Raw genomic sequence first — 12,735 nt, 5'->3', positions numbered from 1 at the left:
CACTATTATTCTATAGTGCTCTTTGTTTTTGACTGTTGCGCATTTCTCAATATTTTCTTCCCCTGAGCCCAGTGCCCAACCAGGCTGTGTAAAGATGGCAAACTTGCTCCCTCATCCTTCACAAATGTTGCTATTATGATGTTATGAATGAATGACGCTCAGTGTTAGAGATGAAAATTACAGGGTTTTTTAAAACCCTTACCTGTGTTACTAGCAATACCTCAGATTATTGCCACTGAAATGCAAATAAAAAATGTAGGTCCCATGCTTGAACATCTAAGTGATTTTATGCACAAGTATTATATTATGTTTTATGTCACTTATTTCCATTAACTCAAATAAGCAAGTGCTTGGAGCATCAAGGAGTTATTATACTTGTCACAGATTACAGAATCATAGCAATGTAGGGCTGGAAGGGATCTCAAGATGTCATCAAATCCAGCTCCCTGCGCTGCAGCAGCACCAGGTAAATCTAGACTGCTGCCCTTCAAAGGTGTTTGTGCAACTTGTTCTTAAAAACCTCCAATAATGGGGATTCGACATTCCAGAAATTTCCTAATATCTAATCTAAATCTCCTTTACAACACATTAAGGCCAGGTCTACACTAGACCTGGAAGGTTGGGTAAAGGTACACAACTCCTGCTATGTAAAATTCATAGCTGGAGTCAGCTTACCTTAAGTCGAGCTTGGTGCCACCTTCAGAGAGGGAGGCCGACAGGAGCAAACACTCCTGACGGTTTCTCTTACTCCTTGTGACTGCAAGGAGTACAGGCGCAGACCAGTGCTGCCCTAAGAGATTGATTTACGGATATTAAATAGACCCTCTAAAATAATTGAACGCCAGAAGAGCGATCTTGGGAGCTGCAAGTGAAGGCGTGACCTAAGACCATTACTTTTTATTCTGTCTTCAATGGACACAAAAAACAACCAATCACCATCCTTTTTATACCAGCCCTTAATATATTTGAAGATTTATCAGGTCTTCCTCCCTCCCTAGTCTTTTCTCAAAATTAAACATGCCCAATTTTTGCTAAGCCTCTCTCATAGGTCAGGTTTTTCTAATTCTTTTATAATTTTTGTTGTTCTCTTCAGGGCTCTTTTCTTATAACCACATCTTTCCTAGAGCGTGATGCCCAGAACTGGACAACACGCCAGTTGTGGCCATGCCGGTGCCGAGTACAACAGGACCTTTATCTCTTGTTTCTTACATGTAAGGTTTCTGTTAATACGTCCCAGAATATTAGTCTTGTTCGCAACTTCATGACATTGTTGACTAATAGCCACTCTAATCCCTAGATCCTTTTCAGTAGTACTAGAGCCTACTCAGCCTAACCTGTTGTTCGCCTTCTTGTAGGGGTGCATTTGATTTTTTCCCTTCCTAAGTGAAGTAGTTTGCACTTCTCTTTACTGAACTTTATCTTGTTACATTCAGACCAATGTTCCAATCAATTAAGTCATTTTGAATTCTAATCCCGTTCTCCAACATGCTTGCAGCCCCTCCCAGCTTTGTGCCATCTGTTCAAGTTTTGTACGCATGCTCTTCACTTCATTGTCCAAGCGATGAATGAAAATATTGAATAATGTTGGGGCCAGGACTAATCCCCATAGGACTCTACTTGATACACTCTCCCAGTTTGACTGCAAATCACTGATTACTACTTGTTAGATACAGTGGTTTTTTTATCCAGTTTTTACTCACCTCACAGTAATTTCAGCTAGACTCCATTTCTCTGGTTTGCTTATGGGAGTATAATGTGGGACTGTGTCAAAAGCACTACTAAATATCAAGATATGTCATGTCTACTAGGCCAGCAATGCTATCAAAGAAGGGAATTAGGTTGGATTGGCATGACTGATTCTTGACAAATCCATGTTGGCTATTCCTTAACTCTGTTACTATTGAGGGGCTTACGAATTGATTTTTAATAACAATATCTTTCCAGGTAAGAGAGCTAGGCTTACTGGTTTATAATTCCTAGGGTCATCTTTGTTCACACTTTCCAGGTAGGTACTATGTTTGTTTTTCTCCAGTCCTCACCCCATCCTCCATGAGTTCTTGAAAATAGCTCCAGGATCGCTTCATCCAGTTCCTTATGTACCATAGGATAAATATCAGGCTCTGCCAACTTGTCTCCATGGATTTTTTTTTTGTATTTTATTCAGCTTGGAAAATGAACCTCTACTGATTGTTTTCATTTTTGTGAATATTCAATTTCATACTCCTACTCTCATGCCCGAGCGTGAGGTTTTTAATTTGTCTGTGTGTTTTCAGCAGTGCAGGGCAATGTATGAATTAAATACATATATTAACAGATTTATCCTTTTATATTTATGAACAAATTTCTAATTATTTGATTTTCGAAAAGATATTACAAAATATCCCACAAAGAAATGTTGAGTCTGAATTACTTGACAAGATCTTTTCCAACTTCAAAGAAGATAAGATTTATCTACTGTTTTCTTGATCAATATCTATGCAATATGCTTTTTCCCCCCCAGAGCAATCTCAGCTGGCAAAAATGATAGTTTTAACATTTTCAACCTTCCCCCCTCTCCATTATCCTGCAATTGATTAGAAAAGTAACCTGGCAAATAATTTTGTGCCCCTTTTCTCTTCTTTATTATGAAGGACCGAATTTCTGATTTTTGTTCTCCTTAGACATATTGGGAGTGGTGTGTCTGACTTTCCCTATTTTTCCTGGATTTATGGTGGGTCCCAATATAGATTGGGCTCCATCTCATCTATGAATTGCAACGACAGGCACGATGATCCCTTAACATAACTTTCTTTTTTCTCAAGCGTTTCTTAGATGTTAGAATTAAATAGTCATCCAGAGATTCAAGGAGAACAAGTGCTAAATTTCTAAAAACAAGAATAAAAAAATCTTTTCCAGGCCCCCCCTCCAAATACCAACCAGCAGCAAAAACAGGCAAAGTCCTCTTTTGTTCACCATTCTCCTTTACAGGTCATTTTGAATAAATCAATTTACATCATCATTGGTGAAACGTGCTCATCAATTAAACTAATTCTGATCAGTGGGCTTTGGGTTGGTTTTGATGTGATTCCTTCTTCTGCAATACACCATGAATGGATTTTATGGTGAGGCAGATTTTTGTAGACAAGTTCACAGTCACATATGTGATGGGAAATTAGCCTCATCTGCTCTTCCTCAACCCTATCGCCAAGCAAAAATAGCATGTGTCACAAGAGGGCCAAGACATTCATTAAGCTGAATGCAGCTTACCAACTGACCAAAGGAGCTGCCATTCTGTCCTGTGAATTGCAGAGTGAGGAAACATTACCTGGCACCTGGAGGCAGAGCTCACATTATGTGCCGCTTTCTGTATCAGAAGCAGCACTTTGAAACTGGTGGATGGAGGAACTTTCTTGAAGAATAGTCACTGATTCTACTGGTAAAGAACATCCTACCCGTTGGATGGAGAGAAAAGGGGGCAGAGGTTTTTTTGTTTTATTTTGCCTGCTGATTTCTATTTTAAGTCTATGCTGTGTCATCTCAGGGTTTGATATTAATTGAGAGAGCCTATCTATTTGTACCCTGAATATGCACTTTAGCATATTATAAAACTTCCATCAGATTCCTATAATTTTTTTTAGATCCCAAAAGCCAAGTACAGTCTTGTATTTTTCCACAGCTTTTCTCTTCTCTCTTTTTGTTACTTTCTCTTCCAAGCTCTTTTCAAGTTAGACCTCTTAGACCTTTCACCATAGCTGACCCTGTTATGATTCATGCTACTCTACTTTGGACTATTGCCAATGGTGCTTTTCTATAGAATGGTTTTAAATATTAGGTATTTTAGGAACAGTAGTTAAAATATGATATTTTAAAAAAAGTCCATATTGAGTGTTACTGTATTTCCCTGTAAATGGTGTTCTATGCTTGAATTTATACTGCTTTGCTTTCTCAGTGCCTTTTGTACCACAGAGATACAATGTATCATGATAGTCCTTTCATGGCTTTAGCTTTTATGACTCCCCAAAATCCTTCTCCTGTTTTTTAATCTGCAAAATGTATTAGTTTAACATATACTATGACACAAACCTCAAATTTATTCTTTTAATTCAAGGGTCATTTTATCCAGCCAGACTCCTTCATATCTGATTCCTTTCAACACGTTATTTGCTGGTTCTTTTTCCATCCAATCCATTTTGTATGATCAAAAACCATGGCTAACGTTAGTGGTACTTTCTTTAAAGTCATTTACATACAGAGAAAAAAATATTGATCTCCAATACCAATCCCTGTGGTTCTCCAACCTTCATCCCCTTTCTCCCCAACTCATAACCGTTCCCTGTTCAAATCTGCCCTCAACTATAAAAACCAGCTGCTTTCTCCATTGAAAATGGGCCCTTCTCTGCTTTGCTAGCAACTCTGTGCATTAGTCTCATGTGTGACATACTGTGAACTGCCCCGGGAACTCTAAGTAGATTATATACACCATTTCACACCTGTCCATTTCTCAGACACCTCTTTGAAAACTCCAGCAGATCTGTCAAAGAAGAAATACCTTTATTTAAATCAGCTCACAACTATCCTATATTGTATTCTGCCATGAATGTCCCCTGCATAAGTCTGGAGAGAATGCTCTTTACGGTTTAGAAACTGAGCATCCAAGAGTCAGAAATGTCAGGGTTGAGGTTGAAAATTTCAACCTTAACTCTGTCCCTTCTATTGTGCCCAAGACAAGGTTTTTTTTTCTAGCATTATCAATTGTTATTTAATATATTATGAACTATAAGTGTTTGCCTTTAAAAACTATTACCATGCTGCATAGAATAGTTTTCTAAGCACCACTATATGGGACAGTGAACCACACCCATGGTGTGTAGTTTACATGTACACACATCTGAAGACTGGAGTTTTCTTAAGCTTCAATGAACTCCACAAAGCACACATATGTGCACGCGTACACACATGGCATTATTTAAGTTTGTTAAACCTATAGTCTGTGCTTGTTAGCTCAAGGGCACTAGAGAAAGCACTATTTATTCTCAGCAAAACACATTAGAATGAACAGCTGAAAGCTATTCCATAGATATAGCATGTGGCTTTAGGCCACAGGGGTGTTACGGACAGGGAACAGGCTGCTTATGGCCAAATCAATCAAGACTCTACAGTGCTGGAGAGGAGATCAAGGGTACGTCTAAACTACATCCCTTTTTCGATAAAGGGATGTAAATTAGATGTATCGAAATTGTAAATAAAGCTGGGATTTGAATTTCCCGCGCTTCATTTTCATAATGGCAGCCGCGGCTTTTTTTCCAAAAAGCCGCTTTTTGACAAAAAAAAAAAAAAAAAAAAAAAACCATAGTCAAGATGGGGATCTTTCAACAGAAATGCCCCATTTCAAAAGATCCTGTGACCCTAATTTTTTGAAAATTTCTGTCAAAAGATCCCCATCTTGACCGTGGTTTTTTTTCGAAAAGCGGCTTTTCGAAAAAAGCCGCGGCTGCCACTATGCAAATGAAGCACGGGAAATTCAAATCTCAGCCTCATTTACAATTTTGATAAGTCTAATTTCCATCCCTTTATCAAAAAAGGGATATAGTTTAGATGTACCCCAAGTGCAAGGCTCTGCAGGCTCCTTTGGAGTTCTCAGGCATGCTGGAGCCAGGTGTAGTCATAACATGTTTGTGGGCACTGGAGCAGAACATTCTCACTGGCAGCCAGCGGACATCTGCGAGATAGGTGTAGACTGCTTGCTTAGCGTCTCCATGTCTGAGCAGCACATAGCAGAGGTGTATTTATGGAAAGAACACAATGACAGAGCGGTGCACCTCCCGGTAAATGCCCACTTTGGGCCAATGCTGTCTGGACTCCTCTTCTGCTCTGTCAAAGTGCTGACTCAAAACTAATGGGTGATGGGAGAAGATGGGAGGAGACTGGAATGGAAGAGGGCCTCCTTGTCCTCTATCTCTCTCACGCTCATGCACCTGCATCAGATGATTACCGATGAGTGAAATTGTGGCTGAAGAATGACAAATAGATTTTGTACATGGCCTGGTTTACTCATTCAGCTCCCCACACGAGTAACATATGCACCCCTTGTGTTATCAGAACTCACTGCCCATCAGTTAGCTTAAACTAACATGTGAAATAGCATGATAAACCCATAGCACCAGCCTTCGACGACAACACCTCATCCTTCAATCAGCAGCCCGTCACTTAATCTTATAAGGAGTCTGTAAAAAGCTTGTGAGGGACTGGAGAAAGGAGGATCTAGCTTTTAAAAAAAGCCTCTGGGCCCAGCTAGCCCTGCCCTGCTTTACGTGCAGCCAAGGCCAGGCCTGGAGGGAGGAGAAAAGGAAGGAGCCTAGCTCAGTTTGGGGTTGACTAGCAAGGAGGCAGGGGCCCGGTTCAGCAGTGTAAGGATGTGAACCACAGCTTGGCTGTTCAGCAGCCATGGGAGCAAGAAAACCCTCAGTCTGCCCCTCTGGAAAAAGCGGAGAACCTATTGAGAAGCCCCAATGAAGGAGAATCTGAATTCTTTGAACTATGCCCCAAACTCAAGAACTTGACTTGGAAGTGGTTCAGTGTTCTTGGGCCAGGAGCAGAGGAGGAGGGGGGCTAGCACCTGCCTTTTCGCCCTATGACCCAGCCACTAGGTGACACAGCCACCAGGGTCCCGGCCACAAAGTTACATGGGTAACACAGATTTACTTACCACAAGGTGACCTCTCTGCTTTCCAGATAATCCCACTCCTTAGCAAAGGTGGATACAGCCTGGAGAGTTCTAAGTAAATTCTGAGCCCAAGTCATAGAATCTTGTGGCTGGAGGAGATGTCAGGAGGTCATCGAGACCAACCCCCTGCCCCAAACAGGATGAACCCCAACTAAATTATCCCAGCCAGGGCTTTGTCAAGCTGAGACTTAAAAACCTCTAGGGATGGAGATTCCATCACCTCCTTACGTAACTCATTCCAATACTTCACCACCCTCCTAGTGAAATAGTTTTTCCTAATATCCAATCTAGACCTCCCCCACTGTAACTTGAGATCATCACTTCTTCTGTCATCTGTCACCACTGAGAATAGCCTCTCTCCATCCTCACTGGAATCCTCCTTCAGGTAGTTGAAGGCTGCTATGAAATCCCCCCTCACTCTTCTGTTCTGTAGACTACATAAGCCCAAATCCCTCAGCCTCTCCTCGTAAATCATATGCTCCAGCCCCCTAATCATTTTTGTTGTCTTCTGCTGGACTTTCTTCAATGCATCCACATCCTTTCTGTAACGGAGGGCAGGGGGCAGAATTGGACACAAGACTCCAGATGTGGCCTCACCAGTACCTAATAAAGGGGAATAATCACTTCCCTAAACCTGCTGGCTATGTTTCTACTAATGCACCGCAATATGCCATTAGCCTTCTTGGAGTACAGCTACACTAGCTCGTTAGTTTGAGCTGGGTAGGGTAATGAGGGCAAGAGGAATTGCAAATGAAGCCTGGGATTCATTCCACGAGGAGTAACAGTAGTTCGAATTAGGATCTTTAATTCGAACTACCTACTCTGTGCCACATGTAACCACGGGCACGGAGTTTGGACTAAGGGGGATTTAAAAATGGCGGCGCCCGGGAACATGCAAATGAAGCCCGGGATATTTAAATCCCGGGCTTCATTTGCAACTCCTCTTGCCCTCATTACCATACCTAGCTCGAACTAACAAGGTAGTGTAGCCGTACCCTTGGCTACAAGGGTGCGCTGTTGACTCATATCCATCTTCTCATCCACTGTAATTCCGAGATCCTGTTCTGCTGAACTGCTGCTTAGCCAGTCGGTCCCCAGCCTGTAACAATGCTTGGGATTCTTCCATCTCAAGTGCAGGACTCTGTACTTGTTCTTGTTGAACCTCATCAGATTTCTTTTGGCCCAAACCTCCAGTTTGTTTAGGTCATTCTGGACCGTATCCCTGCCCTCCAATATGTCTACCTCTCCCCCTAGCTTAGTGTTATCTGCAAACATGCTGAGGGTGCAATCCATCCCCTTATCCAGGTCATTAATAAAGATGTGGAACAAAACCAGCCCCAGAACCGACCCTTGGGGTACTGTGCTTGATACAAGTACTTCTCTAAACAGGTACTTCTCTAAAGTGAGAAGAGTGTTGCTTTCTATCTGTCTCCTCTTCCAACTTCAGTTATTTGGAATATAAGTGGAAAATAAAGCTAGGAGATGCAAGAACTAGGACATTCCTAGCAAAGGGTACAGAAGGCCGTCTTAATGACAGCAGAGGAGAATGAATCATCCTTTGATTGTTTTTGACAGTTGTAAAAGACTCAGACTTCAGCCTGACAAAGAGCTCATCAGTGAGATTCTAGACCAAACCAGGGAATTCTCTTTGGCCAAACTAGCAGAAATACAGGGCTGTAGTTTAGTAGTAGGGAAGGCTTTCTACAATCAAACACTATTCCACATTTAGATTCAGAGTGTTTAAAATCAGGAAGTCGTGCCAACTAGCATTTGCACTTTTGCAATTCACATCCTGAAGAAGGTAAAGAAGCAATGTCTTGATCTTGCCATGTCATGATGCTGTTGTACGTGACCTAAAGCCATGACCTTGCAATGCAAAACAAGGAATAGCTCTATTGCCATCGCAAGCGACACTTAGAAGACATGTGAGCCAATAAAACTCAAGAGATTCAGGATAGCCAGCAACCATTATTCCAACTTATTCTCAAATAAGAATTGGTATGAGTGGCTGAGTAGTCTGTAGACACCGATTTAGTGCATCCCTCAGAATTACCAATCAATTATAAAGTCTGTCCCTGCTGCTAAAATGGTGTTTAATAACCTAGTGTTTCCTGTGTGTTTTTGACATTAAGAACATTAGAAACAGCTTTTAGTAAAAGGGTTTTTTTCCCCCTCAGTTATAATGTGTATTTTCTAAACTCTTGTAAGACTGGGTTATGAAAGTCTAGGTCTTGTCATAGGGGAGAGGTGCCCACCAGAAATGGAAGAGGTGCTACAGCAAGCATCCTCACAGGCAGTCCCAGCAAAGCAAGAAGTGTATGGGCACAGGGCCATATCTCTGCACCCCGAAGGTGGAAAGGCTCACCGGGGGGACAGCTTGCTGCAGTTATCACCAGAATCTAAGTCTGCAAGCCTGTCTGGCTTTTTCTGGGACTAAACTCACTCAATTAATTCTCCTGTTCCCTTGGCTGAGAACACACGCCAAAAGAAAGGCCAGCATTCTAGATAAGAGATTGGGTGGAGGGAACTAATAAAGTTTTGAGAATTGGTCTACGAAGCTTAACCTTTATACTTTCAACTTGTCTGACAAACTGGTATTGAATAATAGGAAACATCAAAGAAATGGGCTTCTCCTATTTCATCTGAATGCCATCCTCACTTCATGTACTGCTTCGTGGGAAAGCATTTCAGTGGGTCAGGAATCAGCGCTTTAAAAGAAGCGAGCCTCAAAATTCAGCATTCTGTTGGTTTAAACTAAGCAGGAGTTTGCTCATCCATAGCAACATGGGCCGTAGTAAATCCAGTTGGCTGGCCTTTTAATACAGTCTTCTATCCAGCATTAAAGACAAAGATCCATAGTGAGAAAACTTTGCTGTGCACTAAGATAAATCCCCTTCTGTTTCTTTAGGGCATATGCAGAGCCTATGGTGGGAAAAGGGCACCCATGCTACAACAAGAAAATGCCTTCTGTTTTAGGGGCACCAAAGATGCAGCTTCAATGCTAGAACTTGAATGTTATTAGTTACCTAAATTGTATGCCACGCATGCTTGCTAGATGCCTACACGATGCCTGGTGAGCAAATGTCATCTATGTAGGGAATCTGCAAAAGCACAAGTGGCATTACAGAAAAAATTCAAGGGAAAATATTAAGGTATCCTGCTGGGTTATCAGGGTGGGGAGCAGCAAGGAAAAAGGCCAAAGAGAGCTGACTCTGTTACAACTACCAATATCACAGCCACAGGAGAGGAGAGACAATCCTGGCCCAGTGCAGACAGATCAACTTGCTACAAGGCCAGAAGACACGGGGCTATCCAAAATTTTTGGATCCTGACTCAGAGGACAGTGATCACCTCTGCTGAATGGGAAACTTTACAGACTGTTGCTCGGGATTGTGAATCAGCTGCTGACCCATAACATCTTTCTGACGTTCTCCACAGTGTGTACGTTTTAAAGACGTGGTCAGGAGAGGCTAAGGATGAAGAGAATATCAAGTTTTCTCAGGAACAGGCATGGGTGCCCATCTGCAGGGATCCAAAACCTGAAGAGTAGGGCTCATTATGTCTTTCAGAAGGGTAGTCGTGTTAGTCTGTAACTTTAAAAAAACAAGTAGTCCTGTGGCCCCTTAGGGTGTGTCTAGATTACATGCCTCCGTCGATGGAGGCATGTAGATTAGACAGATCGGTAAAGGGAAATGAAGCTGCGATTAAAATAATCGCAGCTTCATTCAAATTTAAATGGCTGCCCCGCTCTGCCGACAAACAGCAGATCAGCTGTTTGTCGGCAGATCGGGGCAGTCTGGCTGCGCCGCGGTCACAAGGAAGCCTTTGTTGGTCAGCTGTTTGTCGGCAGAGCGGGGCAGCCATTTAAATTTAAATGAAGCCGCGATTATTTTAATTGCGGCTTCATTTCCCTTTTTCGAATAAACAAATCTACATGCCTCCGTCGATGGAGGCATGTAGTTTAGACGTACCCTTAGAGACAAACACAAATATATATATAGTATCATGAGCTTTTGTGGGCAACACCCACTTCCTAAGATGAGCAGAGCGCATCTGAGGAAGTGGGTGTTGCCCATGAAAGCTCATTATTTGTAACACTAATAAATATTTAGCACACACATTCTGGAGAAGATCAGAAAAATATTAAACAAAGAGCATATTATTTGAAAAAAAATGTTCTGTGATACAGAGATACACAAAATATTTACATTCTATATTTTAACACCCCCCCACACACACACATACACACACATGTATCCAGCGATAACTACCTACATTCATATATCTACTCAGAGAAATATAGTTAAGGATAAATATTATTACATGTACATCAAAAATGAAGACAAAGGGAAGCTATCTTTTGGGTAAGTAGCAGCCAAAGAGCCAGTCCCTAATCTGACCTCAGGAGAGAAATCAGAAATCTGGAAATCAGGCGGGACTTCTTTTATTGTCTCCAGGGAGGTGATGTAGTAAGAACCCAGTGCTGTGCTCTCTCGTCCATAAACCCTCAAATTATTCCCACCTGCGGTGCTGAGAGAGTAAGTGGAAGGAAGTGGAACATTATATTCTTCATGAGCTAATCCAAGGAAACTAACCGCTCAGGTTTCCTTGTCCTTTGGCAATAATAATTTACAGGAGGGCTGCATTCTTTTGTTATTTTTTGCACAGTTGGAATGGCCTCTTCAAGATAACAGGTATTTAAACTGCAATTTTTGAAGAGAAGGTAGCCAGTAATCTATAGGTATTCAGAAATGCTCATCTCTTAGGTCTCTGACTAGCTCAATAGCATATGCTTGAAAACCAGACATCCCTGCCAAAATCCCAAAGTCACAAGAATTTTAAAATAAAAAGTAAACAAAGCCAATCCTACTACCGTACCTTTGCTTTGGGGTGGGTTCTGACTCCTGTCTCGGAGAACGTTAATCTGGTAGACAGCTCCATAAGGCTCAAAAAGTTCTTTTAGTTCTTTTTCCGACCATGAACGTGGGATCTGTCCAACAAACATCTTAATGGCATCTGGGTCTGGTTGGTCTGAGTGATCCAAAGCTCCATTCATCTTGTTAGCTGTGCCGTTACTAGAAAGTGGAACAAAGAGATAAAAAAAAATAGGCATAGTAAGGAGACTGAGCATTTTTGATGTAGAGTAGATGCAGGAAAAGATGTAAATGGGGCACAATGGGGGTAAAATTATGCTTAATTAACAGTATAAATATTAAAACCTAAAACAATGCAAAAACAGCATTACATTTTTCATTGACTCTGGCTTTCACTGCAGGCTGTTGCTTAATACTGTTATTTCAGAAAAGAGCTGGAAGATACAAGCCACAAGCGAGTACTTTTGCATCTTAAAGCAAAGGATAATTATGAATAAGTGGAGGTTTCTATATACAGCTGTTGTAAACAGCACCAAACTGGCTACTGCCTGATTCGTGTGTGTGTGTCTATGCGCGCGCGTGTGTTTTGTAAGAAGTCACATGAAAGGAATATGAAATGCTTGGCAATCTGTCAGATGACTAATGCAAGATGCCAGCGATGAATTTGCAGATTGTGTGAAGCACCCATGTGTGCATCAAATTAGGATAATATTGCCTAGAATGGAAAACACTCCAGCTATGTGGCTGGTTGCTGCCGATTAGTTGCCTACACTTTTAAAAAGGGAACGAGTGCACCCTGCAACAAAGAGCACCCATTCAGAAGGGAAAGCTAGTTGCAGAATTGCCTGCTTTGTTCAGAAAATGAAAACACTGCTTTAAAAAGTTTAGCACCATGTAAACAACATTATGTGTTTCAAATTGTTGAGACCCCATAAATTCCCTACCCCTCTGATTTCCAGATGTGCGTTTACGTTTGAAACAACTATGCATTTTGGGGAAAAAAATGCAGATAATTTTCAACTTGTAGGAGGAACATGGTAGATCACAGAGTATCACTATTTCTGAATGTGAGGAAAACAAATCATTGTGTATATTGAATAAAGGTAAAATGCATAAAACTTAAGTCATATCAGTAGTTAACTATGATAATTTCCAAAC

General features: G+C 41.4%; 1 protein-coding gene across 17 annotated transcripts in view; it reads right to left on the bottom strand.

Moving 5' to 3' along the window:
- CELF2 (CUGBP Elav-like family member 2) overlaps positions 1-12,735 on the bottom strand; it is a 495,286-nt gene that overhangs the window by 148,816 nt on the left and 333,735 nt on the right. For 16 of the 17 annotated variants that reach the window (XM_025188438.3, XM_075908547.2, XM_075908455.2 and 13 more), the window contains one exon: positions 11,582-11,778. In XM_025188438.3, coding sequence (XP_025044223.1) covers positions 11,582-11,759 — 178 coding nt within the window. In that variant the 5' untranslated portion in view covers positions 11,760-11,778. Of the gene's footprint in view, positions 1-11,581; positions 11,779-11,948; positions 12,732-12,735 lie in introns of those variants that run through there. The other variant, XM_075908949.2, reaches the window with a different exon arrangement.

This window comes from Pelodiscus sinensis, chromosome 1 (genome assembly GCF_052426305.1).
Source record: "Pelodiscus sinensis isolate ZL-2025 chromosome 1, ASM5242630v1, whole genome shotgun sequence".
In the NCBI taxonomy this organism is placed as follows: domain Eukaryota; kingdom Metazoa; phylum Chordata; order Testudines; family Trionychidae; genus Pelodiscus; species Pelodiscus sinensis.
This window is presented reverse-complemented; position numbering and strand designations above follow the sequence as displayed.